Source organism: Sceloporus undulatus, chromosome 6 (genome assembly GCF_019175285.1).
Source record: "Sceloporus undulatus isolate JIND9_A2432 ecotype Alabama chromosome 6, SceUnd_v1.1, whole genome shotgun sequence".
In the NCBI taxonomy this organism is placed as follows: Eukaryota; Metazoa; Chordata; class Lepidosauria; order Squamata; family Phrynosomatidae; genus Sceloporus; species Sceloporus undulatus.
This window is the reverse complement of record NC_056527.1, coordinates 122,767,214-122,789,424: the sequence shown is the minus strand read 5'-3', so window position 1 is coordinate 122,789,424 and position 22,211 is coordinate 122,767,214. Positions and strand designations below refer to the sequence as shown.

The 22,211-nt window shown below is 44.0% G+C and overlaps 1 protein-coding gene across 2 annotated transcripts; it reads left to right on the top strand.

The window, feature by feature from the left end:
- The first annotated feature begins 293 nt into the window (after positions 1-293).
- Positions 294-20,926, top strand: GPAT4 (glycerol-3-phosphate acyltransferase 4). Of its 2 annotated transcripts, XM_042473104.1 has the most exons (14): positions 294-475; positions 1,272-1,402; positions 7,910-8,676; positions 12,589-12,658; positions 12,755-13,052; positions 13,322-13,396; positions 14,223-14,312; positions 14,816-14,909; positions 15,570-15,685; positions 16,263-16,318; positions 16,657-16,742; positions 18,336-18,464; positions 18,564-18,643; positions 19,501-20,926. In XM_042473104.1, exons 3-14 carry the CDS (start codon positions 8,512-8,514, stop codon positions 19,607-19,609), a joined length of 1,368 nt encoding a protein of 455 aa, XP_042329038.1. In that variant the 5' UTR covers positions 294-475; positions 1,272-1,402; positions 7,910-8,511; the 3' UTR covers positions 19,610-20,926. The 2 variants fall into 2 exon arrangements, with proteins under 2 accessions (XP_042329038.1, XP_042329037.1); XM_042473103.1 differs by lacking the exons at positions 294-475; positions 1,272-1,402 and adding an exon at positions 6,062-6,312.
- Positions 20,927-22,211: the final 1,285 nt, after the last annotated feature.

Genomic DNA, 22,211 nt, shown 5'->3' with positions numbered 1-22,211 from the left:
TTAACCTGCCTTCTGCGCAGACGCAAAGGAGCCGAGGAGGATTCTAATAAACCTCCGCTCTAGCGTCGCGCATGCGTAGAAACCGCACACTCCACTCCACCCCTCCCCGCCTGAAAGTGGAAAGATGCGTCGGAAGAGCGGCGCATGCGTGACGACAGCCAGTACTATCAACATCACCATCGCCGACGCACCATTCCGATTGGCCAAGAGCAGAGGAAGCAGTCGTTGATTGGCTGTCGCAGAAGGAGGCGGTGCGCGTGTGGGCGGAGCTACCGGCTCTCTTGCTCGTGGTGACGTCGATGCTAAGGGAGAAAAAGGAGCAGCCGCGGCGGCGGTGGTGGTAGTGACGCGCGCATGCGTAGAGGCACGCGGTAGTTGAGGCGACGGCGGCGCCTCTTTAGCCGGAGCTGAGTAGGGGAGGGGGGGCAAGGAGAGAGAGGAAAGCGAAAGAAAAAGACGGCGGCTGCGGCGGCAGGTGAGTGCCACGCCCCTTCTCTGTAGCCACGCCCCTTTCCCTCTGAGGGAAAAGTAAAGCTCCCCTCTGGCTCCAGTTCGGGCCTAGTTCGACCCCTCTTCAACTGTCATTGCGCCCTCTCCTGTGGCATGCTGGGATTTGTAGTTTGTTCTCGCCCCAGAGCCTTTCTCTGACAGGGAGAAAGTCATTCAGTTGGAATAATATCAATGTACAATAACACCAGGAATCCCCAGAACAATAGTACAGTTGTTGGGACAAGCCCAATACACAGTGAATTGACACCCAAAATAAGGATATCTTTATGGGGTTAACTAAAATACACAATATATTGACACCCAGAATCCACAGAAAAGGGATACCTTTATTGGGTTGACTAAAATACACGATATATGGATACCCAGAACCCACAAAACTGCCATAACTCAAAAACACACAATATATTGACATCAAGAATATGCACAAAAGAGTGATACTTTTATTGAAAATAACCAAAACACACAATATATTGAGATCCAGAATCCACAAAAGAGCGATACTTTTATTTAGGGTTGCCATAATTCTCTAACACAAACCAGGACAAAATGTAGGATGAAATTTAGCCCAAAATGTAGGACATTTAAGAAAAATGGAAGACTTTAAATGTCCTACATTTTGGGCTAAATTGTCCTACATTTTGCCCCGGTTTGTTGTAGAGAATGATGGCAACCCTACTTTTATTGGAATAACCAAAAATACATGTTGCAAGATTTGGAAGTGACCATGTTTCTTTCCCCTGTTTCTTCTTCCTTAATCCCAGGTCTGAAGACTCATCGCGGATCCTGAACATCCTGAATCATAGCGGACCCTATATTTCCAAGGGAAGATGGCCATAATGTCACATTGGGGGGCCTCCAGATGCCAGGGGAGACCCTATTTTTGGGGGTGCGGGTAAGTCAAACAGCGGGTCCCGGTCCAGTAAAATGGGATCATCATGCTGTATGTAATGATGCATAGATGGATCAGTGGTGTCTGCCATAGGTAGTGATACCTGTTTGCGTCATCTAAACACAGTATGGCAGTTTCCTGTTTAACCAGGTGACAGCCATAATATATACATGAGCATCTATCTATACATCCTGCCGCAGTAAAGTGAGAAACAGGAACGACTGAATGAAGGCAAGAATTTAAAAAAAGATTATACGAAGCCAATTAAAAACCTCGTAAAGCAGTCTTTCCGTCACTGTTTCTTTTCCTTCTTTTAAAGGGGAAGCCAACAGTTGCACTTACTCATATGTTACTTGCTTGGCCTTACCTGCAAAGAATGGGAATTGTAATGGCATTTGTAAGCTGCCCAAAGAACTTGGTTATGGGGTGGCATACAATGATGACAAATGGATATGTTTCAGCCATGCTGTTTGCACATCTCTGTGTGCGCATATCCCTTATCTTTGTCCTTCCAGCTTGGCCTTTCTTGCACTACACTTATCAGTGCTCCTTTACTGTTTCCCTCCCTATTGCATCCTCTGTTAGCTTCAGACCCTTCGGATGCTGGAGTCCTCATTTACCACATCTTAAACAAGCTGCCTTTTAACAATTCTGTGTCTTTCCCTATCCCTCTTGAGCTCTTTCTTCTTCTATCCCCACTTATATCTTTAAAAATCAATCATTAGAAGGGAAATCCAAAAAAGACCTCTGTTGCCTTCCATATGTCTTGGATATGCCTGACTATGAACCATATAGTTGGAGTAGTTGTATCTGGGGAGCTCCAGATACATCTATTGTAATACATATTTATACACTGTGATATGCAGTTATTGCTGTTCATGTGCCTTCATGTCAACTCTGGTTTAAAGCAGCCCTATTGCTTCCTCTATGACTGAGAGAGTGTGACTTGCCCAAGATCACACACTGGGTTTCCATGGTTGAGAAGGAAATGAAACCTGGGTCTCCTGACATTGTAATCCAACATCAAGCCACTACACCATCCCAATTCTAAAAAACTACTCTCTAGTTATCTAGTTTTCCACTGGAGAAAATGACAGGCAGATACAAGTGTTGAGGTGGACTCAGTAGGAGCGCATGTGATTTCCATATGAACATTGATTTCCTGGCGGAGAAAGTCCCTTTCTTTAACCTTTGAAGAATTCAAGTGCTCAGCTTGAATTACTTTCCATTTCCTCATCATTTACTATAGACCATCAAGTAATAGCCACTAGGCCAAATATGGCCCCTGTGGTTTACTGTCTAGCTCTCTCTGGAGCCAAATCTGAAAAGGAAAATGAATAGGCTGTGCCTATAGTTTTGGGACGTCCCAGCATTTCACTTTGTGTGAAATGCATTTCGCCAGTGCTGTGGCAGTCACCCATTGCAATCAAGTCCTACATTGTGGACTTTTCAATAATACTTTTCCCCCCTGAAGCATGATTTTTTATGTTTTGCAACCTTTGTGAAAAGCAGTGTCTTTGGTAGCATCTAGCAGTAATATGGCAAGTTATACTGCAATGTCTAAGGTGCTACAAACATTGAAGTATTAACAACCTGTTTCTAAAATGGTTAGGGCTGTACGTCTTGGATTTAAGAAGGTTACCTGCCATTCTTACAAGTTATTTCTCTCTTACTTTTAGGGGTGGTGGGCTATGCCATGTGCTGGGAGGTACCCAGCCCCTCATTGGCACTAGAACGACAAGCTCAGGCTGTTGACACACGGGGGACATTTATAGATTGGGTTGGAGCACTTTGTTCCTGTGTTCACAACATTTAAAGGGGTTGCTGGGCTGCAGTCCGGCATCCAGCAAGGACACAGTGTGCTTCTGCTCCTTGTAGTACAAAACAAACCTTGTCCCATTCCTGACTCTTTGGCCTTTATCTGAATCCCAGGCATTCTGGTCAGTTTCAGTCAGCTGGGGGACCAAGATTTATTTGGTAAATGTATGGTGTTCAAGCTGTTCCAGGAAATTTGAGTTCATCATTGAGAAGGTCTGTAGTGGTAGATAAGCTTCCATAGAAAACAACTGGTACACTTCTAGTGATCTCTCCAGTGCTCAGCTCCAGCGGAGGAACAGGGGCATCATTAGTTTATGTGAGCTGACTGTGATCGTGAAGCTGAAACATCTTTCAGGGTCTATTGTCACATAAAAGCCCTGCTGGATCAGACCCATTTGGCACCTCCGAAAGAGGCAATAAACCGCTTTTTACTTGATTGCCAAACAACTGGTCTCAGGCTATCATAATCTCTGTCTACAAAAATGGGGATTAGGGATGATCTTTCTAATTATGGGTCCATTAGTCTACTTTTACTATTGGGAAAACTCTTTGCCTGATACCTTAACAACAGCCAAAGTTCAGAGGAGCCTGGGCTTGAATGGTTCACTTAGTGACTTAGTCCATTGCCCCATCCTTTTTTGTTTTAAACAGCATTCACTCAAGCCTAACCAAGAAATAAGGTACAAGATAAGACTATGCATATTGGAGCAGTTTTGATTCTAACTGCCTCAGGTTACCAGGGACTAGGAAACAGGTATAAAGACGATACCTGCTCCAAATACGTCAGAGGCACCAAATCCCATCTAATCTTGGAAGCTAAATGGGGTCAGCCCTGGCTAGCACTTGGATGAGAGACCAATAAATACCAGGTGCTGTTGGCTGTATTTCAGAGGAAGGAACTTAAAAAATCCCCAGCTCTTGTTAATTGGGGATACCCTCCCTCTCTATCTGACCGTTCTATTTAGCTGTCACAGATTGGGAGGACACAGATGTCCTCCAGATATTTATCTAGTTTTCCTATGGTATCGAGTGCCATAGATTAATTATTAACCCTATGACAAAGCTCTTCCTTCTGTAAATGATATATTGAGATAGAACATCAATGCTGCCTCACTTGTGCTCAGGCCAATTAATAACAAGGGTTGATGCTTTTGGTATGATAAACTCCTCTCCAAAGAAGCTTGCTTCCCTTGATGGATATGATAAGGAAAAAATCTACCGGTGACACCTTAGCTGCAACAGTCATGTCCTTCAACATTGGTAATTGTGCTTGTCTTGTGATCAATATCCTTACCGTACTTTAATGAGCTCCAAGCAATGTATCCTGGAAGGGAAATCTCTTAATATAGGGCCTGTTATGATTACAGTGCATCCTTCAGACTTTGATGTAAAGCAACAACAACGATGATTATGAGGATTGCAAGTACTGCTATTGAAGTTTACAATTGCTAGTTAGGAAACACTACCACTTAGGCTAGCAGTTTATAGATATTTTTGACCCAAGCTTTCTGAATGCTTCATTTGTTTGGTTGGCCTTTGAATTATAATGCGTTTGGGAGACCCTACCTCCTGACAAGTAAAAATCTAGGTTCTTTTTTTATATACCATTCCTGGTGTAAAGTTCCAGCGAACAAGGAGAATAACCTTTGAACCAGCTGCCCACTCAAAAGTAAAGTCTTATCATTTCAACATACTTTATTTCACCTGTATGGAAGTGACAATGGTCTTTTTTCCTAATTGGTCTTATCATCCTTAACCCATCTGTAAAAAGCGATACATTGATGGCCACACAGGGAATCAAACCCCCTTCTCCAGAGTTCTAATCCTATGCTCAAACTGTACTCAAATTATGCCACACTGACTCTCTTTGCAACCATGATACTATCTGCATAATGCTATCTAAAACAGATCTGCAGGGCCGGAAGAACAGTATCCCAGAGTACTGAAGGAACTTGCTGGGGTAGTCCCTGAACCATTTGTCAACGTTTTTTAGAAATCTTGGAGAACAAGTAAGGTGACAGAGAACTGGGAAAAAAAGGCAAACATTGTCCTTCTCTTTTAAAAAAGAGAGAGCAGAAAATAAGGAAGGAAGGAAAGAAAAGAAAACCCAGAAAACCACAGACCAGTCAGTCTGATCTCAGGCTGAACTTTGTTCAGTTCTGGGTGCCTCATTTTAAGAAGGATGTAGACAAGTGAGAATAGGCTCAGAGAAAGCCAGTAGGAATAAGGGATATGGAGAACAAAGCATATGAGGAAAGTCTGAAGGAGTTGGGCATGTTCAGCCTGGTGAAGAGAAGACAGAGAGATGACACATGGGCTGCCAGAGAGGAGGAGGCAAGCCTAATGGTTTGAGGTTACAAGACAGTAGATTTCAACATTAGAAAGAACCTCTTGACAGTAAGAGCATGGAATGGTGCAGTGGAACTAGTTGCCTAGAGAAGTGGTGGGGTCTCCTCTGGGCATCTTCCAAAAGAGGCTGGACACTCCTTGCTGGGGATGCTTTATTTGAAGCTCCTGCTGGGGGTTGGACTCAATGACCCGTGAGGCCCCTTCCAACTATGAATCTGTTATTCTAACTTGTGATGATCACTGTAAAAGCTTTCTTTGTTGCAAAATATCCAAGCTACCCTGTTTAATTGTATCAGATGCACATTTCTAGCCATCAGTCAGTTTTGGGGGGGAACAGTCAATAGTCCTGTCATGGTGCCACTTCCCAAGAGTCAGACTGGTACCTTCAGGCAGTGACTTCTCGTGACTGGTATGTTGCTTCCCACGTGGAGAAAGCTGATTTGCCATCCTCTGCATGGACTCTGGAATCTCTTGGAACATTTTGCAGTGATTACACACCCCAGCTAGCTTACATACACCTGACTGCTGTTCCATTCCAGCAGTGATGCAAGGCTGAGTGCTGCCGCAGCCGAGATCTCTTTGAGGGCGAGGGAGTTTGAGGGGAGTGTGTTTCACTCCGAAGCCCTTTATTGCCTCTTTTTCCTTTGGCTTGGTTACTCCTTAACCAAAATTATAAACCACTCTTGGGTTATAGCTCCAGCTCTCCACTTCGTCCCTGCCTGACTTCTGTTCAGCGTCTGCTTACTGTAAGTAAAATGTATGGTGAGCAAAAGTTTACTTTGTGTAGAGTCAAAATTCTGTGAAGAGAATTTCTGACCTTGCAGAAGAACTGAGCCTTTGCTTGGCCCTCACTAGGTTTAGGCCAGGCTTAGTAAATAACACCTTAGGAATTGCTTTCAGGAAGAGATTTCCACCTTGGCAGTGGACTGTTCAGATCTGAAACTGGGAAGTGAGGATTATAGCTTGTCTGAAATTCCAGGGGCTGGACTGGCAGAGATCTGGGCTTCCGATATGCATGTTTTACAGTTACTTTTAATTATATCCTAGTATTTGGCTAGGTCTCCCATCCAGCCAGGCCTATCTGCGTTTTGCTCCCTGACCCTGACTGTATTCTAAGCCACGTGGTACATCTTTAAAAGGCATACTTTTTTCTTTTGCATTACAATCAACAATGTAGGCTTTCTGAAACAAATTGAATTGGGAACGTTCTTATGTCCTAATTCAGTTGGCATCTGAATTGTCGTGTTTGGGTCATCATGGACACTTCGGCTTTAATTTGCCTCCCTCTAGTCCTTTAGCAAAGAAATATATTTTGTGTGTTATGTGATACATATTCCCTCTCAACCAATCTGCCTGCATTGTTACAGAGGTATGGAAAGGGTGAATCTTTACTTGTAAAATGCTCATTTTCTGATGTTCCTGGCTCAAATCAAGGCATTGGTAGTCATCTTTATAGTCTTAAAGGGATTTAAAACCATTTTCTCTCTTATCTTCCTTCATAAGCTGTAGTCATGAGGTCTTGCTTCATGTCCCTTTGTTAACAGGGTGGGTAGGCATTTCTGCTGAGATACTCATAATTTTGAAATAGGCCCTACCAAGAAGACCATCTTACCCGGAGATTGGGGAAATACATGTTTTGGACTACAGCGGTAAGCTTCCAAAGGCCATGCTGGCAGTGAGATTTTGAGAGCAACAGTCCAAAAAATGGGTTTTCCAAGCTCTGAATGCAATCCTTGCTGTATTCAGTTTGCTAGATAGTTCAGTCTTCACTCTCCCCGGTAAATGATTTGTGAGATTTTGGAGACCTCCTTACCACTGTGATTATTCCGATTATCTGTCTTTGATCATCTAAGCATGTTTTTTGTGCTGGAAAATTATAGTGGTGAAAACATTTTCATAACAGAAATGCCTTCGTCATTGATTGCATTTTAGAAATAACTTCATGCCAGTGTGCCATGCTTGTCAGTAACTTCTGACTTCATTGTCTCTGATGAGTCAGAATCTCCTTCAACCATCTATCTAGGAGAACTCTCTCAAAGCGTGACTCATTTTTTAAAAATCCTTTTAAGACTATGAGTTGGTTGCGCAATTAAATGCAGTGCAAGCTCTAAACAATATTTGTGAGCTACTAACTTTAGTAGCTGTTTAATAGTCAGTAGTCCTTCTGGCAAGATCAGCTGCTCTTTCCAAGAGTTTGTCCTTTCTGCCATTTTAATGAGGTAAATGAGATCTGTCTTCAGTCTTGGAACAGGTGGTTACTATTCCTTGGCCTAAAGTTCCCCTTCCACTGTCCTGATATTTCACTGCCTTGATATGCCTGTCTCTTTTCTTTTCCTCTCCTAGTGTTTGGGATCTATGAATGCTGTACCCTCTGAAGCAGTTTCCAAAAGAAGAGGAAAAACACCCAGTGTAACTTTCTGCTATGGAGTGAAACAAGAGTCCTTTGGAACGATGCTTACCACAAGCTATTTGAGAGACTTAGAGCCAGTCTTTGCATCCCAGAGGCAAGAACTTTAACTCTGCAGGCCAGTGGCTCTCCTCAAATGCAGGGCAAGGGAGGGAGCTCGCCTCAGCCTTGCAAAGAGACGTTTCATACCCTCAACAGTTCCCAAGGGCCTCGTTTTCCTGGCTTTCCAGGAGCTTCCCTGTCACACAACTTAGTTGGCTACCCTTTTTGTAGCCATCCCATACTGGGCCAGTCTTCACAGTTTCCGTCTCTGCTGTGGCATCTTTCCAGGCTGGATGATGGGGATTCTTTCCAACCTCAGGCCCATCAGAGACAGGATGTGAACATTGAAATGGCATCTCTGATAGGCTGCGGACGTACTGCATGCACAGCGTTGCCACTGAGTGACAGGCGAACTGGCTGATTGCTCCAGGCCATCTCTTTCTGCCCGTCTCAGGATTTTGTAGGGCACTGGCCTCACCTGCCCCTCCCTCTCATCATGTTTCTACTGCTGCCGTTTGACAGCCTGGTGGTGAACCTGCTAGGCATTTCCCTAACCGTCCTCTTCACCCTACTATTGGTTTTCATCATCGTGCCAGCCATCTTTGGAGTTTCCTTTGGTATCCGACAGCTTTACATGAAAACGCTGCTGCAGATCTTCCAGGTGAGTCAGGCTGCTTGACATTTCTTTTAGGGAATAATGTGCAAGTTGTGTAAATGGCCCCAGGGCAAAGGAGTGTGAATCGGCCTTACAGTGGTAAGTTTTGCAAGTTGGATGAGTAAGCTGGGAGGTTTGGACTAGGCTCAGTTGGTGCCAGGACTTGGCTGTTTGTGTCTGTTGCCAAAAACAAACCCAGTATTCCAAATGTGACAGCACTGTAGAGGTTTTGGGAGACACTGCAATACTGTTTCAGCTTGTATTCCTTTCCTAATGATTTCCAATCTACATCACTTTACATTTGCTTACCCTTGCCATTTTATTGTTCATTCACCCACTTTGGAGACGTCTTAATCTCTTTTTTAAAATCATTCTTAATAATGCGGTGTCATCTGCAAAAAGTTGTTACCCTGCTGCTCCTCACTTACTGAAGATCCTTTATGAATAAGTTAAAAAGTACCAGTCCCATTACAGTTATTTTCACAGCCCTACCTTATACCGCCTTCCCTTGTAAGTACAGGTTGTGTCTCCCTTATCTGAAATGCTTGGGACCAGAGGTATTTTGGATTTCTTTTAGATTTAAGAAAACCTGTATTTGCATATAGGTAGTGATCAATACATTGATCAGTATATTGATGTGGCATTGTTCTAATTGTCCATCATGGAGATGAGACCCATGCCTAAACCCAAAATTCATTTATGTTTCTTATACACCTAATGTATGTGTAATTTTATACATTTTTAATAATGTTGTGCATGAAACAAAGTTTGTATACTCTGAATAATTAGAAAGCAAAGGTGTCACTATCTCAGCCAGCCATGAAAAAAGGTTTTAGTTTTTGGAATATTTCAGGTTTCAGAATTCCTGATAAGGAAAAATCAACCTGTAATGCCAGTTTATTTCCTCTCTGCTTGCTGATTCATGACTGATCCATGAGAAGACCTCTCTTCTTATCCCATTGCTACTGGGAGCCTTTGTGATTGTTTCCCAACAGTGTACTAATGCAATAAAGGTGAAGAACAAATGCAAGGCTAGCAGGTGGGGGTCTTTATCCCATAGTCCAGTGGAATTTTCCAGCCTGGTCAAATCAGTATCCAGGCTGCCTCTGACTGTTAGCATCAATCAGTTTCTCCTTGACAGCTTTCATTCCAGGAATTCCCATAGAGCTCCAGGTCCTTCTGGTCTTGGAAACAGTTTAAGGAAACGTTTAAGTCCAGAATTCTACTGAAAGTCTTAATCAATATGCTTACCTTAACCCCTGGGGGATGCTGAGAAATGTAGTCCCACAAGGTAACATTTCCACACTTTGACTGAGGTAATTATGTGATCTGGCATGATCTGAATGATCATTGCATTGATGTAGCATTGCCCTATTGAACACAACTGCTTGTGCACCATACGTCTTTGAAAAAATAATAAAACCTCCTAAATTCTTTTCCCAGGCATCAGTTCCAAATTCTTTGACTTGACATGCATTATGCATCTTGAACAAATGTTACTTTCCATATGCTTCCAGCATGCACAATTTTGCATGTTTTGTTCATGGGTGGAGGCATCAAGCAGAATGTGAAAGCACCTCCACTCTACCCTCTAGAAATCTTACCCAGCCATCTCTGTGGCTTCTGAGATTTTGCCAAGTGTGGTGCCTGCTCTTTCAAGCCTACCTTTATATCCTTAAGAGCTGGAAACCTGCTCTTTTCCTTCTTTTCAGTACGAAAGCTCAAATTGTCAAGAGACAGGCCTCTGTGTCTTGTTGTGCAATTGTGGTATAGACACAGCCCAGCATATGAGGTTGCTGCCTGTGCCTGTGGTACATTGAGAGGTTCAGGTGGAGGGCAGCCAAGTAAACTGAAAGCAAGCAAGCAGGACTCTCTGTGTGTGATGCCCTTGGGAGGAGAGACTGATCTCAGTACAATGTGGAGACATGCTGGTTTCTGGCAGCTACTGCTGGGATAGTGTATCCAGTTGCTAGTTGGAGCACATGGGTCAGAAAGAGGCAGCAGTTGTCCTTGGGGTGAGAGGGTTACAGGGGAAAGCTTATGGACCTTTTAGTTTAGCCAACATCCCCACTGCCTCCTCTCTTTGGCTCCCTCACATCTGGCCAAGTGTGCTGCCTGTCTCTTGCTGAAAATTAGGCAGGCGAAATCCAGAAGCATCTTTAGGCAAAGGACAGAGCTCTGACCCCCAGCCTGAGCTGATGGGGTGTCATGCTGGTTCTTCTGTGGCTTTGAGGTCATTTAGAGAAAGTGGGATGTGTGGGCCTTCCCTGACGCACCCCTTCAGAGTTATTGACCACTGGACTGGAAGCTGCCTCCTGTGACTTTTTCTAATCTGGACCTAGAGGTGGTTTTGACATTCAAACTCTTAAGCCCTTCCAGGTTTTAATTAGGATGCCTCTCTTTATTATTGATTGTAAGCATTTTGCAGATTGTTATTTCTGCTGGGAGCACAGCATCAGAAGAAGGGGGTGAAAATGAATAAAGAAAGAAAGAAAAACATTCTGTGTTGCACAGCAGTAACGTTTCATTTGTAATCACTAGTCAGTAACAAGTAGAAAATATCAACATATCAAAGAATCCTTAAACAGACTGAAACTGAGCCAGAGGAAGGGATCGCCTTGACCTGTGGGAAGGGCGGTTAGGAAGGGCCAGGTTTTCACTTGCCATGAACAGGAGGCCTGCTAGACCCAGTATTTCCTCCAGTGTCCTCACAAAGCAACCATAGCTCTATCTGCGCCCCTTAGCAGGCCTGCACAACTTGATAGTAGGTAGGGACCAAAATTAAAATAGGCTAAATTTCTTCTGGCAGCAGGTAGGTTTTTAGCAGCTCACTTTCCAAGTAGAGGTATCATTAATGTTTAAACTATTTTAACCATTAATCTTTAATCAGTTTGCTTACCTTAACTCTTTGGGGATTCTGAGAATTGTAATCCCAAAAGTAATGTTTCCAAACTCTAATTTAGGTGAGTATGTTCACAAGGTCCTGAATGTTATCTGTCATAATCTGAATGATCATTCCATTGATCAGTGCATTCATGTGGTGTTGCCCAACGAGCATAACTGCTAGTACACCATACTTCTTCAAATAAGGATTGATTGATTGATATTAATATTAATTCTGCCCAGTACTATCCTCAGAAGAAAGCCGAGTGGCGGAGGAGCTTTGAGGGGTGAGCATTCGCCTGTCCTCCTCCACCATCTGGCTCTCTCCTCAGGAGAAGGCTGATCAGCCTTGAAGTCATTCCACATCTCGTGGGCTGCCCAAAATCCTTTGGATGTTATGCAAGCCTGTCCCTTAGCCTTTGCTGCCAAGAAACAGCACCAAGCAGAGTTTTCACTGCAAAGAGACTCCCTCCGTCAGAAACATAACAGGGCTACTTTAGGCAGAATCAAAGTCTTTCAAACCCAGTATTGCTTACTCTGCTCTTCAGTACTGCAGCTGTTCCTCAAAATCTTGTCCCCAACTACAAGTCTTCTAATGAACTGTTAGAGATTGTGTGTGAGAGCTTTTCCACAGGAGGCATGCACTTTATTACATGCCAAGAGTTGCCTTTCAGGAGTAGACCAACAGTCAGAGCTTGGAAAAGTGACCTTTTTCAGGGATATAGCTCCCATTTGCTTTGGGCATGAGGGAATTCTGGAAGATGCAGTCTCCTTCCCCAAGTCATTTTCCAAGTTCTGCCAAGGGTCCATCAAGTTTAAAGCAGTGGGACCTGGATACAGTGGCCAATCCTCGCATTTCCAGAAGCTGGAATTCTAGGAGTCTATTCAGCTGTGATGTTAGGTGTGCCAACCCTCTTCCCAGAACTTAATCCAGTCTTTTGAGAACAATTTTAGCCGGTGGCCATCAATCCTATCTCACAACCATGTCAGTTGCATATAATTGCAGATTCAAATTTCCTTCTCTTTGTCTTCCAGTGGGCAACGCTGAGGATCGAGCGTGGTGCCAAAGAGAAGAAACATCCACTTTATAAGCCCTATGTCAACGGTATGAGGCCACTTGGCCTTCTTGTGGGAAGAAAGGGGTGGGACAGGGGTGAGGTTCACCTGTGTAGCTGAAAGGTCCTTCTGTCTTTTTTTGTAGGCATCATTGCAAAGGAGCCCACTTCACTGGAGGAAGAAATTAAGGAGATCAGGCGGAGTGGGAGCAACAAGGCCCTGGACGCCCCGGAATTTGAGCTCTCTGACATCTTCTATTTCTGCCGCAAGGGCATTGAGACCATCATGGACGATGAGGTGACCAAACGTTTCTCGGCTGAAGAGCTGGAATCTTGGAACTTGCTGAGCAGGACCAACTATAATTTCCATTACATCAGCCTGCGTCTTACAGTCCTATGGGGGCTCGGCGTCTTGATCCGCTACTGCTTCTTGCTACCACTCAGGTAAAGGCTAGCATCATTTAGAGGCTCTCCTTGGAAGAAGTGGACTGAGCAGTGGGAAGACCAGATTTGGCATTTCTGGTCTTTCCTGTAGTCTGTTCCTTAGCATGAAACCTTGGTGGCAATGTCAGTATTGTATATGTGTGTGTGCTTGAAACTATATCATGGTCCAGCCCTGTAGAAATGCTCCCTTTTCAAGGTTGATGGGCAAAGGTCATCTGCAGGCCACACTTCACCACTTTCTCCTATTTCTCTTTCCTTTCATTGTGCAGGGTAGCCCTGGCTTTCACTGGCATTAGCCTCTTGGTGACAGGCACGACTGTGGTGGGCTATTTGCCCAATGGAAGGTGAGTTCTCAGCCATGGAATACCGCAAAGATCACCATTGTACTTGGGATTTCAGAAGGATATAATACCATGTCCTTGTTTCTGTGCTGACCTCTCTGATTGAGCTCTCCTGATCCAACCTTTGGCCTTCAGCATCATGTCAGGAGTACAAGGGGATAGGGCACGTTCTTCGTATGCCTCCCCATTCAATTGGGAAGTCAGAAAAGAACCCTAAAGAGTGGTCTGATAGGTGAAAAAGAGAATACAATGCAAATGTGACCTTTGCTGATGGATGAGTATACACCACTAGGCTGATCTGCCTTGGAACTTGAACAGGTTACCTTTTAGGACCATAAGTCCCAGAATTCCTTTCGCTATGCTAGCTGGAAGATTTTGAGAGTTGTAATCCAAAAAAAGTAATGTCAACAAGCACTGGCCTTTCTGTCTTTTAGCATCATCTCTTTAGGTTGTTGCCCCTGCTGCTTTACTGGGGAGGTGCCAACTTTCCCCTAAAAGTGACTCTGTTGACCCAAACCTTCCATTGAGCAAAGTGCAGAATCCCACCTCCTGGCCACATCAGGGGAGGGGAAAGAACTAAAGTCTACTGTGTCACAGGAGGCTGAATCTGAAACCATTCCCATCAGTATGTCAGAGAGAGGAAGGTGGAGATAGTCCTTCCTGCTTCGAAACCTTAGATATAATTGTGTTCCAAGATAGACTTGTCAAGGTGGAGAATCCAAGCAGTGGTGATTTAAAAGCCAGCCGCCATGTGAGCATCTTCCAGAGGGTGGCACTAAAGACTGCTTACTGTGTGGGTATTTTGAGATTTTTTTTCCTGGTCCTTTAGGTGCAAGGAGTTCCTGAGCAGGCATGTCCACCTAATGTGTTACCGGATTTGTGTGCGAGCTCTTACAGCCATCATCACCTACCACCACAGGTACAGGGGAGTTTGGGTGGCACCTCCTGGTAGCGTTTCTTGGGGAAGGAGAAAACTGACTCGGGCTGTGGGAAAACAGAAAATTTGCAGAATGTGGACCTGAACACATAAGATCTGTTTCCTTTCTCCTTGTTTCTTTGAAGCAAATTTCCAGATCATTTAGCTGTGACAATATATTTGAAAGTTTGTGAGTGAAATCTCAGAAACTAGGAAGATGACCAAACATGCTTTTGGTGGTCAAGGGTCTTCACTGCTCTTGTGTAATTCCCCACTCTTTCACAGCCAGAATAATATATGCAAAACTAAGAGCAAAATGCAGTTGTAATTTATATAAGCTGTAGAGTATCCATGGGTTCTGAACTGTTAACTTTGGGTCAGGGGATTGAGGACCTCTTAGCATTGATGGAATGAGTGCAGTACATAGGAAAATCTATGCCCAGTGCTCTTCTTGGGGCTGGCTTGTCAGATTGTTGTGCTGATCTCTTTTTCTTTTCCAACTCCAGAGAGAACAGACCCCGCAATGGAGGAATCTGCGTGGCTAACCACACCTCCCCAATTGATGTCATAATTCTGGCCAGCGATGGTTACTATGCCATGGTGAGGAAGATGAGCCTTAACTACTGGGGGAAGGAGGGTACACAAAGAAATACAGCAGAACTTTCTTCATCACAATCTTTAATATTCCAGTTTAATAGATAGCATTGGCCAGTGCTGTCAGATAGCATTAGTGGAGGTTGTTTATTTTTAAAAGCCTCTAAAATGTGTTCCAAAGTGCCTGTGCTTAACAAAAGAAGGTGCTTCTCATGCCACTGGAATATCGCTTGTTTATTTGGGTGATAACTGATCCATGGAAGCAGTTGAACAACATGACTGCTGCTCCTATTCCTTGGAAGTATGGGATGGTGGAGCAGCTGTTCTGCAGTCTAGAAAAGGCCCTTTTCTGGCCTCTGAAAAATACTTTGGGCAAGTGCTTCAGGTGTGCCAAAGGAGAAAGCCCTCCTTCACCTGAGACCTCTGTATCTGTTGGTGAGAATAGGGAAGGTTCTTGCTGCTTTGCATGGGACAGACTCTCTAACCCATGAGGAGATAAGGGCTGTGTTATCCCCTCATGATGTTTAGACTTCCTGCAGCAGGATTGTTTAGTGGTGTCAAAGGTGAGTAAGCTTAAGGCTTACCATATCTGTTTCATTCAGGGGTTGCTCAGTTACAGGTTCCCTGAGAATGGCCTCTGACCCCTTCACTTTCTCTGTTCCTCAGGTGGGCCAGGTACATGGAGGGCTCATGGGGGTGATCCAGAGGGCCATGGTCAAGGCCTGTCCCCATGTCTGGTTTGAACGCTCTGAAGTTAAGGATCGCCATCTGGTGGCCAGAAGGTATGTGCCCAGTCTGTCATCTGTCAGAGAGACACATGAATCAGAAAAGGAATAGGAAAGAAACAGCGTTGGCTAGTTGCAGATTTGTAAATAAAACTACCATTGGTTTGAATTTGAGACCATGCAGGCTGGGTGCCAGGGCTTCCAGAATCCATCTATGATGCTTACTGTCAGTGCTATATGTACTAGGGGTTTAAATCTTATTTCATTCTCACATATAATAGTTTGAAAAGTTTTCTTTCTGCTGGGTGAGATTACAAGAGCTTTTGTTTATTGTGTCGCTTCAATTATTTTTCACATTTGGGGACTAAAAAAAAGGCTCTCAGGGAAAATACTTGATTTTATGCAGAACAAACCCCTGTTTTGTACAGGAAATAATATATTTTCTGCTAAATGCTACTTTTAAAAAAATAATTTTATGCAAATAGATTTTTTTTTCATTTAAATAGTCTCAATATCTCATGGCAGTTGATCATTTTCTCGAGTGTCTTATTGTATCTTGATACGTTTTTTCAGCAATGGTAAGAAATGACATCCCTGCTATATACATTTTTTCCTCTCCTTTGACTTCTTGCAGGCTGTCAGAGCATGCTCATAATAAAAATAAGTTGCCCATCCTGATTTTCCCAGAAGGTAAGCAAGAACCAAAGAAAATTAGCTATTTTGCATGGTTCCCTATGGCACAGTGTTCCACAAGATGCATGAATGGATGAAAATATAAGTTGGAGAGGACATCTATACCACAGAGCTGATAAAATATAGTTGAAACCCTCAGCCCCAAATTTCTAGTACCTAATTGAAAGGCATGACTTGGGTGGGAAGGCAGTGACACAAACTAGGGAGGTCATTCTTCTGTCATATTTCTTTAATACAGACAAATAACTACATTTATGAGTAACTTGCAATGTTGCACATGACTTTCCATGGATAAAGAAAGCTGCTCCTACAGATGTTGTGGTTTCTTTTGACAGGCACTTGTATCAACAACACATCTGTGATGATGTTCAAGAAAGGGAGCTTTGAAATTGGTGCCACAGTTTATCCTGTTGCCATCAAGGTGAGGGATGTTTTTGTCTAGTCAAGGACCGTGAAGATTGCCAAGCAGGTCTGTAGAGAAATCCTGCTGAAATGGTGCAATGCAGTTGAGAAGCACTTTATGATAAAGAACCCTAGAATGCAAAACATATCATGTAACTTTGATCCCTCCAGATTGTACCATTAGAAGCCAGGAAGGCACACTGTAGGCTTACAAGATCTGCTTTGGTTTTTGCTAGAATTCAGATATCTACATCCTGGAGCAAATGTAAAATGGGAACAGAATTGAAGGAACCCCTGAACTGTTGAATCCCATGAGACTGGATGGACTTGTAGAGCAAGAAATACTCAGATCGAGGATTATGTTTAGAGATAAAATTTGCATTTTTCAAAATACTTGGGTGTTTGCTGATTGTAGCACCAGTCATCCAGAGAGTCCTACCAGTACATCTCACTCTCCTTTCTATCCACCCCTGCATTGTGGAAGGCAGCACAATCCATAAGGAATTCTTCTGCCTAAGACTTCTACTCCACAGCAGAATTAATGCAGTTTGACACAGTTTTAACTACCATGGCTCCATTCTATGGAATTCTGGGATTTGTGGTTTTTTTGTGGCACCAGAACTCTCTGACAGATGACAAATCCCAGCATTCTGTAGCATTGAGTCATGGCTGTTAATTTGTTGTCAAACTGCATTAATTCTTCAGTGTAGATGCAGCCTGATTACCATTGAAATGAACAGGAGTGGCTCCTGCTTGTTCTTTGGCTCTTGCACAAGAGAACACCCCAATGGATTCTGTCTGTTTTGTTTAATGTTCAGTTGTTTCTTCAGTCTTACCAACCACTAACTGTCAAATGCAGAAGGACACTTGCAGCTTTATGCGGAGATAATATATTTGTAGAAATGTTTACAGGAATCTCTAAGAACAAACATATCTTATGTGTTTCTAAGGTGCAGAGTTTGGAATCTGAAGAGTGACTAGTTTATGAAGAGCCTTGGGCATGGCTTTTGGTGGTTTTCAGATTCTATCACACTTAAATTCCTTGTCTCTGAGTGGTGGCACAGACTGACATTTCAGCTTTATTAGTCTGTGCCATGATGATGTAGTACAAGAATGGGCAACTTTGGCGAACCCGGGGACCAATTTTCCATCCCCCAGCCCTGCTGCAGGCCTCCCGACCACCTCCTATCCCAGCTGATGTGGTTGGCTGCGCCATCAATTCAAGATTTACAGTGACCCCATGAATTTCATAGCATTTTCTTGAGCAAGGAATATTCAGGTAGTTAAAAATCCATTTCTGATTTCAAAAGTTTTCACAATTTGAAAACCAAAACAAGGTAGACTCATGCTTTCTAGTGCATGATTTATCTAGCTTCTTCGAAAGAAGAACCAGATACAGACATGATTGTTAGCACTGATTCGAAACATATCCTTTGCTAAAGGTATGTTTCTCTTGACATGTGTTGAATCTTGCATCCCTCTTATGTCTATAGAAGACAGGAGATGTAGAAAACACTTCCATGCCTGACTGTTCTTGCTAGTTCCCAGCCTAGTCTTATGTGCTCTCACCATCCTGTTCCTCCATCTCCCCACCCCCATTTTTGTCATTCAGTATGACCCCCAGTTTGGAGACGCCTTTTTTAATAGCAGCAAATACGGCATGGTGACCTACCTGCTGAGGATGATGACCAGCTGGGCAATTGTCTGCAGTGTCTGGTATCTCCCCCCAATGACCAGAGAGGTGAGTCACTTGGACCTAGACCAGGCTGGTGTTGGATGAATGATGAACATTCCCACCAGGCCCCTCTGCAAATGCTGATGCTGCGTTCTCTCGTTCTAGCCTGACGAAGATGCGGTGCAGTTTGCCAATCGTGTGAAATCTGCCATTGCTAGGCAAGGGGGCCTTGTGGATCTTTTGTGGTGAGTCCCGAAACCATTCTTTTTTGCTACAGATCAGTGGGCAAAGATGGGAAGCAGGTTGCTTGTTGAATTGTGCAGATTTGAATGAAACTGTCTAAGAGCCAGACCACTGGCCTTGCTTCTTCAGCTTCTGTTTGGAAGACAATTGTTGTGCTGCATAAGTTTGGCCCTTCACATTGCAAGATCAATTTGGAACCCTTTATTAAGACACAACAAGAACAGCTCAAAGCAGGCTGCATGTTGAGTAGAAGAGGAACCATTTGGAGCTCTTAAACCACTTTGCCAGGGCATGGTAGATTTTGAACTGAGAATCATTTGGGAGAGCAAAGATTCCTGCTCAGCAGCCCTCTCTAGGCTGTTTTGCTTGTTTGTTTTTTAATAGGGAAAAGCCATGAAACTCTGCATCAGGTGTAGCTTAAACCTCAGGAAGGTTAGAGCAACTTCTTCTTACACTGCTAAACATGCCACAGAGTTGGCATGTTGGATTGAAATTTCATCATGCCTTCAGTGTGTGTGAAAGCAATCCTTCAACACTCCCCCCCCCCCGGAAAGGTTCATGGGCTTAGGATCTATGTTGCCAATCTGTTTCTTTTTCCACAGCAGATGGATTGTGGTAGTGAGGCCTAGCTATGCGCACTGGAAATGTCTGTGTGTGGTAAGCATGGCTTACTCCTTGGCAGTACCACATGGAAAACCTAATATGCTTAGGCTTTGTATAAATAAGATTTGGGTATAAATTTGCAAAGTGCCCCTGTTTTTCTTCTGCCTCTGGATTATTCCAGAGCTGTGCTTCCTTCCAGAGTAGTTTGCCAGAGTGAGTCTGTTCTGGCTGACATCTTTTTTCCTTCCTCCTCTAGGGATGGAGGCCTAAAGAGAGAAAAGGTGAAGGACACATTCAAGGAGGAACAGCAGAAGCTCTACAGCAAGATGATTGTGGGCAACCACGAAGATCGGAGCCGTTCCTGAGCTGCCATGGCTGGGGCTTCTGCAGCACTGATCCCATGTGGAGGGGCACCTTCTCTCAAGGCTATGGGCGCTCTTTGTTCTCTAGCCTCTCAGTGGTGCTGGCCAGTGGTTACTGAAAAAAAGGCCTTGCCTTAAATTCTTGTGGTTTCCCCCACTGCCTAGGCAGCAGCATCAGCATCTGAGAACTGGACACCACAGTCAAAATGGCAGCATGGCTACCCCGTGCGCAATCGTGTGAGCTCTGCAGGGTGCCCATGTATCTATGTGTGCATTCGTGCATGCGTGCCTGTGTAAGATGCTCCAGCATGGCTCTGAGCCCAGCTGGGTGTATTGATTCCCTACTGCCAGTGACAGAGATGCCTCCTGCAACATCCCTCCATCCTTCCTCAGCCCCCCCGCCCACCCTTGTCTCCCTTCTTCCATCCCCCCCCCCCAAAAAAAAGAACTTACATCAGTTGCATGGATTCACTTTGCATTTTATAATTAAATGGTATAGACAAAGATCTTGTGCTAAATATTTGCAGGCTGCCTTTGCAATGGAATTGCCCGGCTCATAGATGGTGTGGCAAGTTGTCTTTTTCAGATAGGGAAGAGGTTCCTTAAAAAGAGAAGCCAAGACCAGGGGTAATAGGTTTGCAAGATTGACTTCCTTTTTATGTCATGCTTTTCTTTTGGGTGGAAGGGCAAAGCATGTGTGGAGCTGCTGTGGTGCTGGAGCTGCGATACAATTATTGACACTTGTAGAGACAGGTGTCTCTTGGATTGGGTACTTCTGCTTTGCCTATTATGCGGGGAGACCATAAAAAACCACAGCCTAAATTACAAACATGTAGAACTCCTGCCGCAGCAAGCTGGCTTCCAGACTTCATAACAGATCCTGGCTAATTTCAGCTCAAAAGAAGCTTTTAGTATCTGCTGAGGCAGGCAGAAGCCTCAAATAAAGTCCAGAATCGGAAGAGCATGTGACGTATGAAGTGCAGCGGCCTTCTTTGAAATGTGCTGTTTATAGCATTTATTCTCAGAAGTTATCTCTTTCACTTCCTGATCTTTATTTGACAGAGTTAAAGTAACCCATGCATATTGGCTTCATCTCAGTGGACTATTTCCTGCCATATTGCCCCCATATTTTTACTCATAAGCTGTATTGGATCTCTATGCTGAAAGGCCAGGAGAACTCTTGGGTTTGGTATCTGTTTAAGCTCCCCTCCCCATTTGATCCACTGAAAAGCTGGTGCTTGCTTACATTTCTAGCCCTCCTCAGTTCCTTGACCTGGAGACAAACAGAATGCCAAAAGTAATGAAGGTGCTATTTCTCTATCTGCCTCTTCCTTGTCTCTGCATTCCCTTTGGTAATTCCAGTATTACCAGCTATGCTGCTGTCCTTTCAGCTCCTGCTTCATCGTGCCTCTCTCCGGTGATCCATTTTCTTCACTTTTTTCTTTCCTCAGGTGGCCATGTCTATGACTTGTTGATCATACAATCATAGACATGTTTTTATTTGCAGTTTTCCCACATTCATGGGGGTCCTTCACGACTAACCCCAGCAAATGTGGAGAGACCACTTTATTTCAGTTGTAGCTCTACATCGCATTTACAGTCTGACATTGTGTTAGTGAGCTACGCATACAGAGGTGAAGCTTACATGCACCTAAGTCCCTTTTTTGAATGGGGCACAGAGGGCATTCCCATTCCCTTTATTCCCAAACCTCCCAGGCCCAGCATCTGTTTAACACTGAGAGGTGTCTTTATTTCTGCCAGTTATTGGTGGGGATGGTAGGGAAGGGGGAAGTGATTCTGGCCATGAAGATCTTGCTGCTCTGGGATCCTTGGGGAAGGAAAAGCTGTACTCCATTTGAGAGCATACCCTCATTTTTTGTGAGTTTTTCGGGCTATGTGGCCGAAAACCCACAATAAACTATGGATGCCGGCCATGAAAGCCTTTGACTTCACATACCCTCATTTCTTCCTCCTGACCAAGCAGGGAGCCAGACTAGTCTCCTGCGGAAGGGAGTTCCAGAAGGTTGGAGAAGCCACTGAGAAGGCGCTCTCATGTGTCTTTACCAAGCAAGCCTCTGATGATGGCAGGATAAAGAGAAAGCCCTCCCTGGAAATGTTAAGAGCTTTGGCAGGTTTATATCAGAAGATGTCTTTCAGATACTTACTGTGTTCTCATTCCTTTTATAATTATGTCTACCCCTTTTATTTGAGAGCCAGCATGGTGTAGTGTGCAGTGGTTCAGAAACCTTCAGCCTCCAGGTGTTTAGGACTTCAGCAACCCAAAGCTGCAGCCGGTCTGGTAAACTGTGGAATTCTGGGAGCTGAAGTTCAAAACATCTGGAGGACCAAGATTCAAGAACTATTGGTATAGTGGTTTGAGTGTCAGACTAGCCCTTTGGGATACCAGAATTTAGATCCCTATTTTGCCATGGGAGCCCGCTGAGTGAATTTGGGAAGGTCACCCTCCCTCCATCTCAGAGGGAAGCAATGGTCTTCCTCGTGTTTAGGTGGAATCTCTTTTCCTGTAGCTTAAATTTATTGCTCCATGTCCTATTCTCTGGAGCAGCAGAAAACAAGCTTGTTCCATGCTCAGTATGAGATCCCT

What these genes read in the sequence shown, in the direction of transcription:
- GPAT4 (XM_042473104.1), top strand. Translation starts at nt 8,512, where the DNA reads ATGTTTCTACTGCTGCCGTTTGACAGCCTGGTGGTGAACCTGCTAGGC. An exon ending in TGCTTCTTGCTACCACTCAG is followed by an intron (nt 13,053 to 13,321) that starts GTAAAGGCTAGC and finishes TTCATTGTGCAG; the next exon opens with GGTAGCCCTGGCTTTCACTG. An exon ending in CGCCATCTGGTGGCCAGAAG is followed by an intron (nt 15,686 to 16,262) that starts GTATGTGCCCAG and finishes GACTTCTTGCAG; the next exon opens with GCTGTCAGAGCATGCTCATA.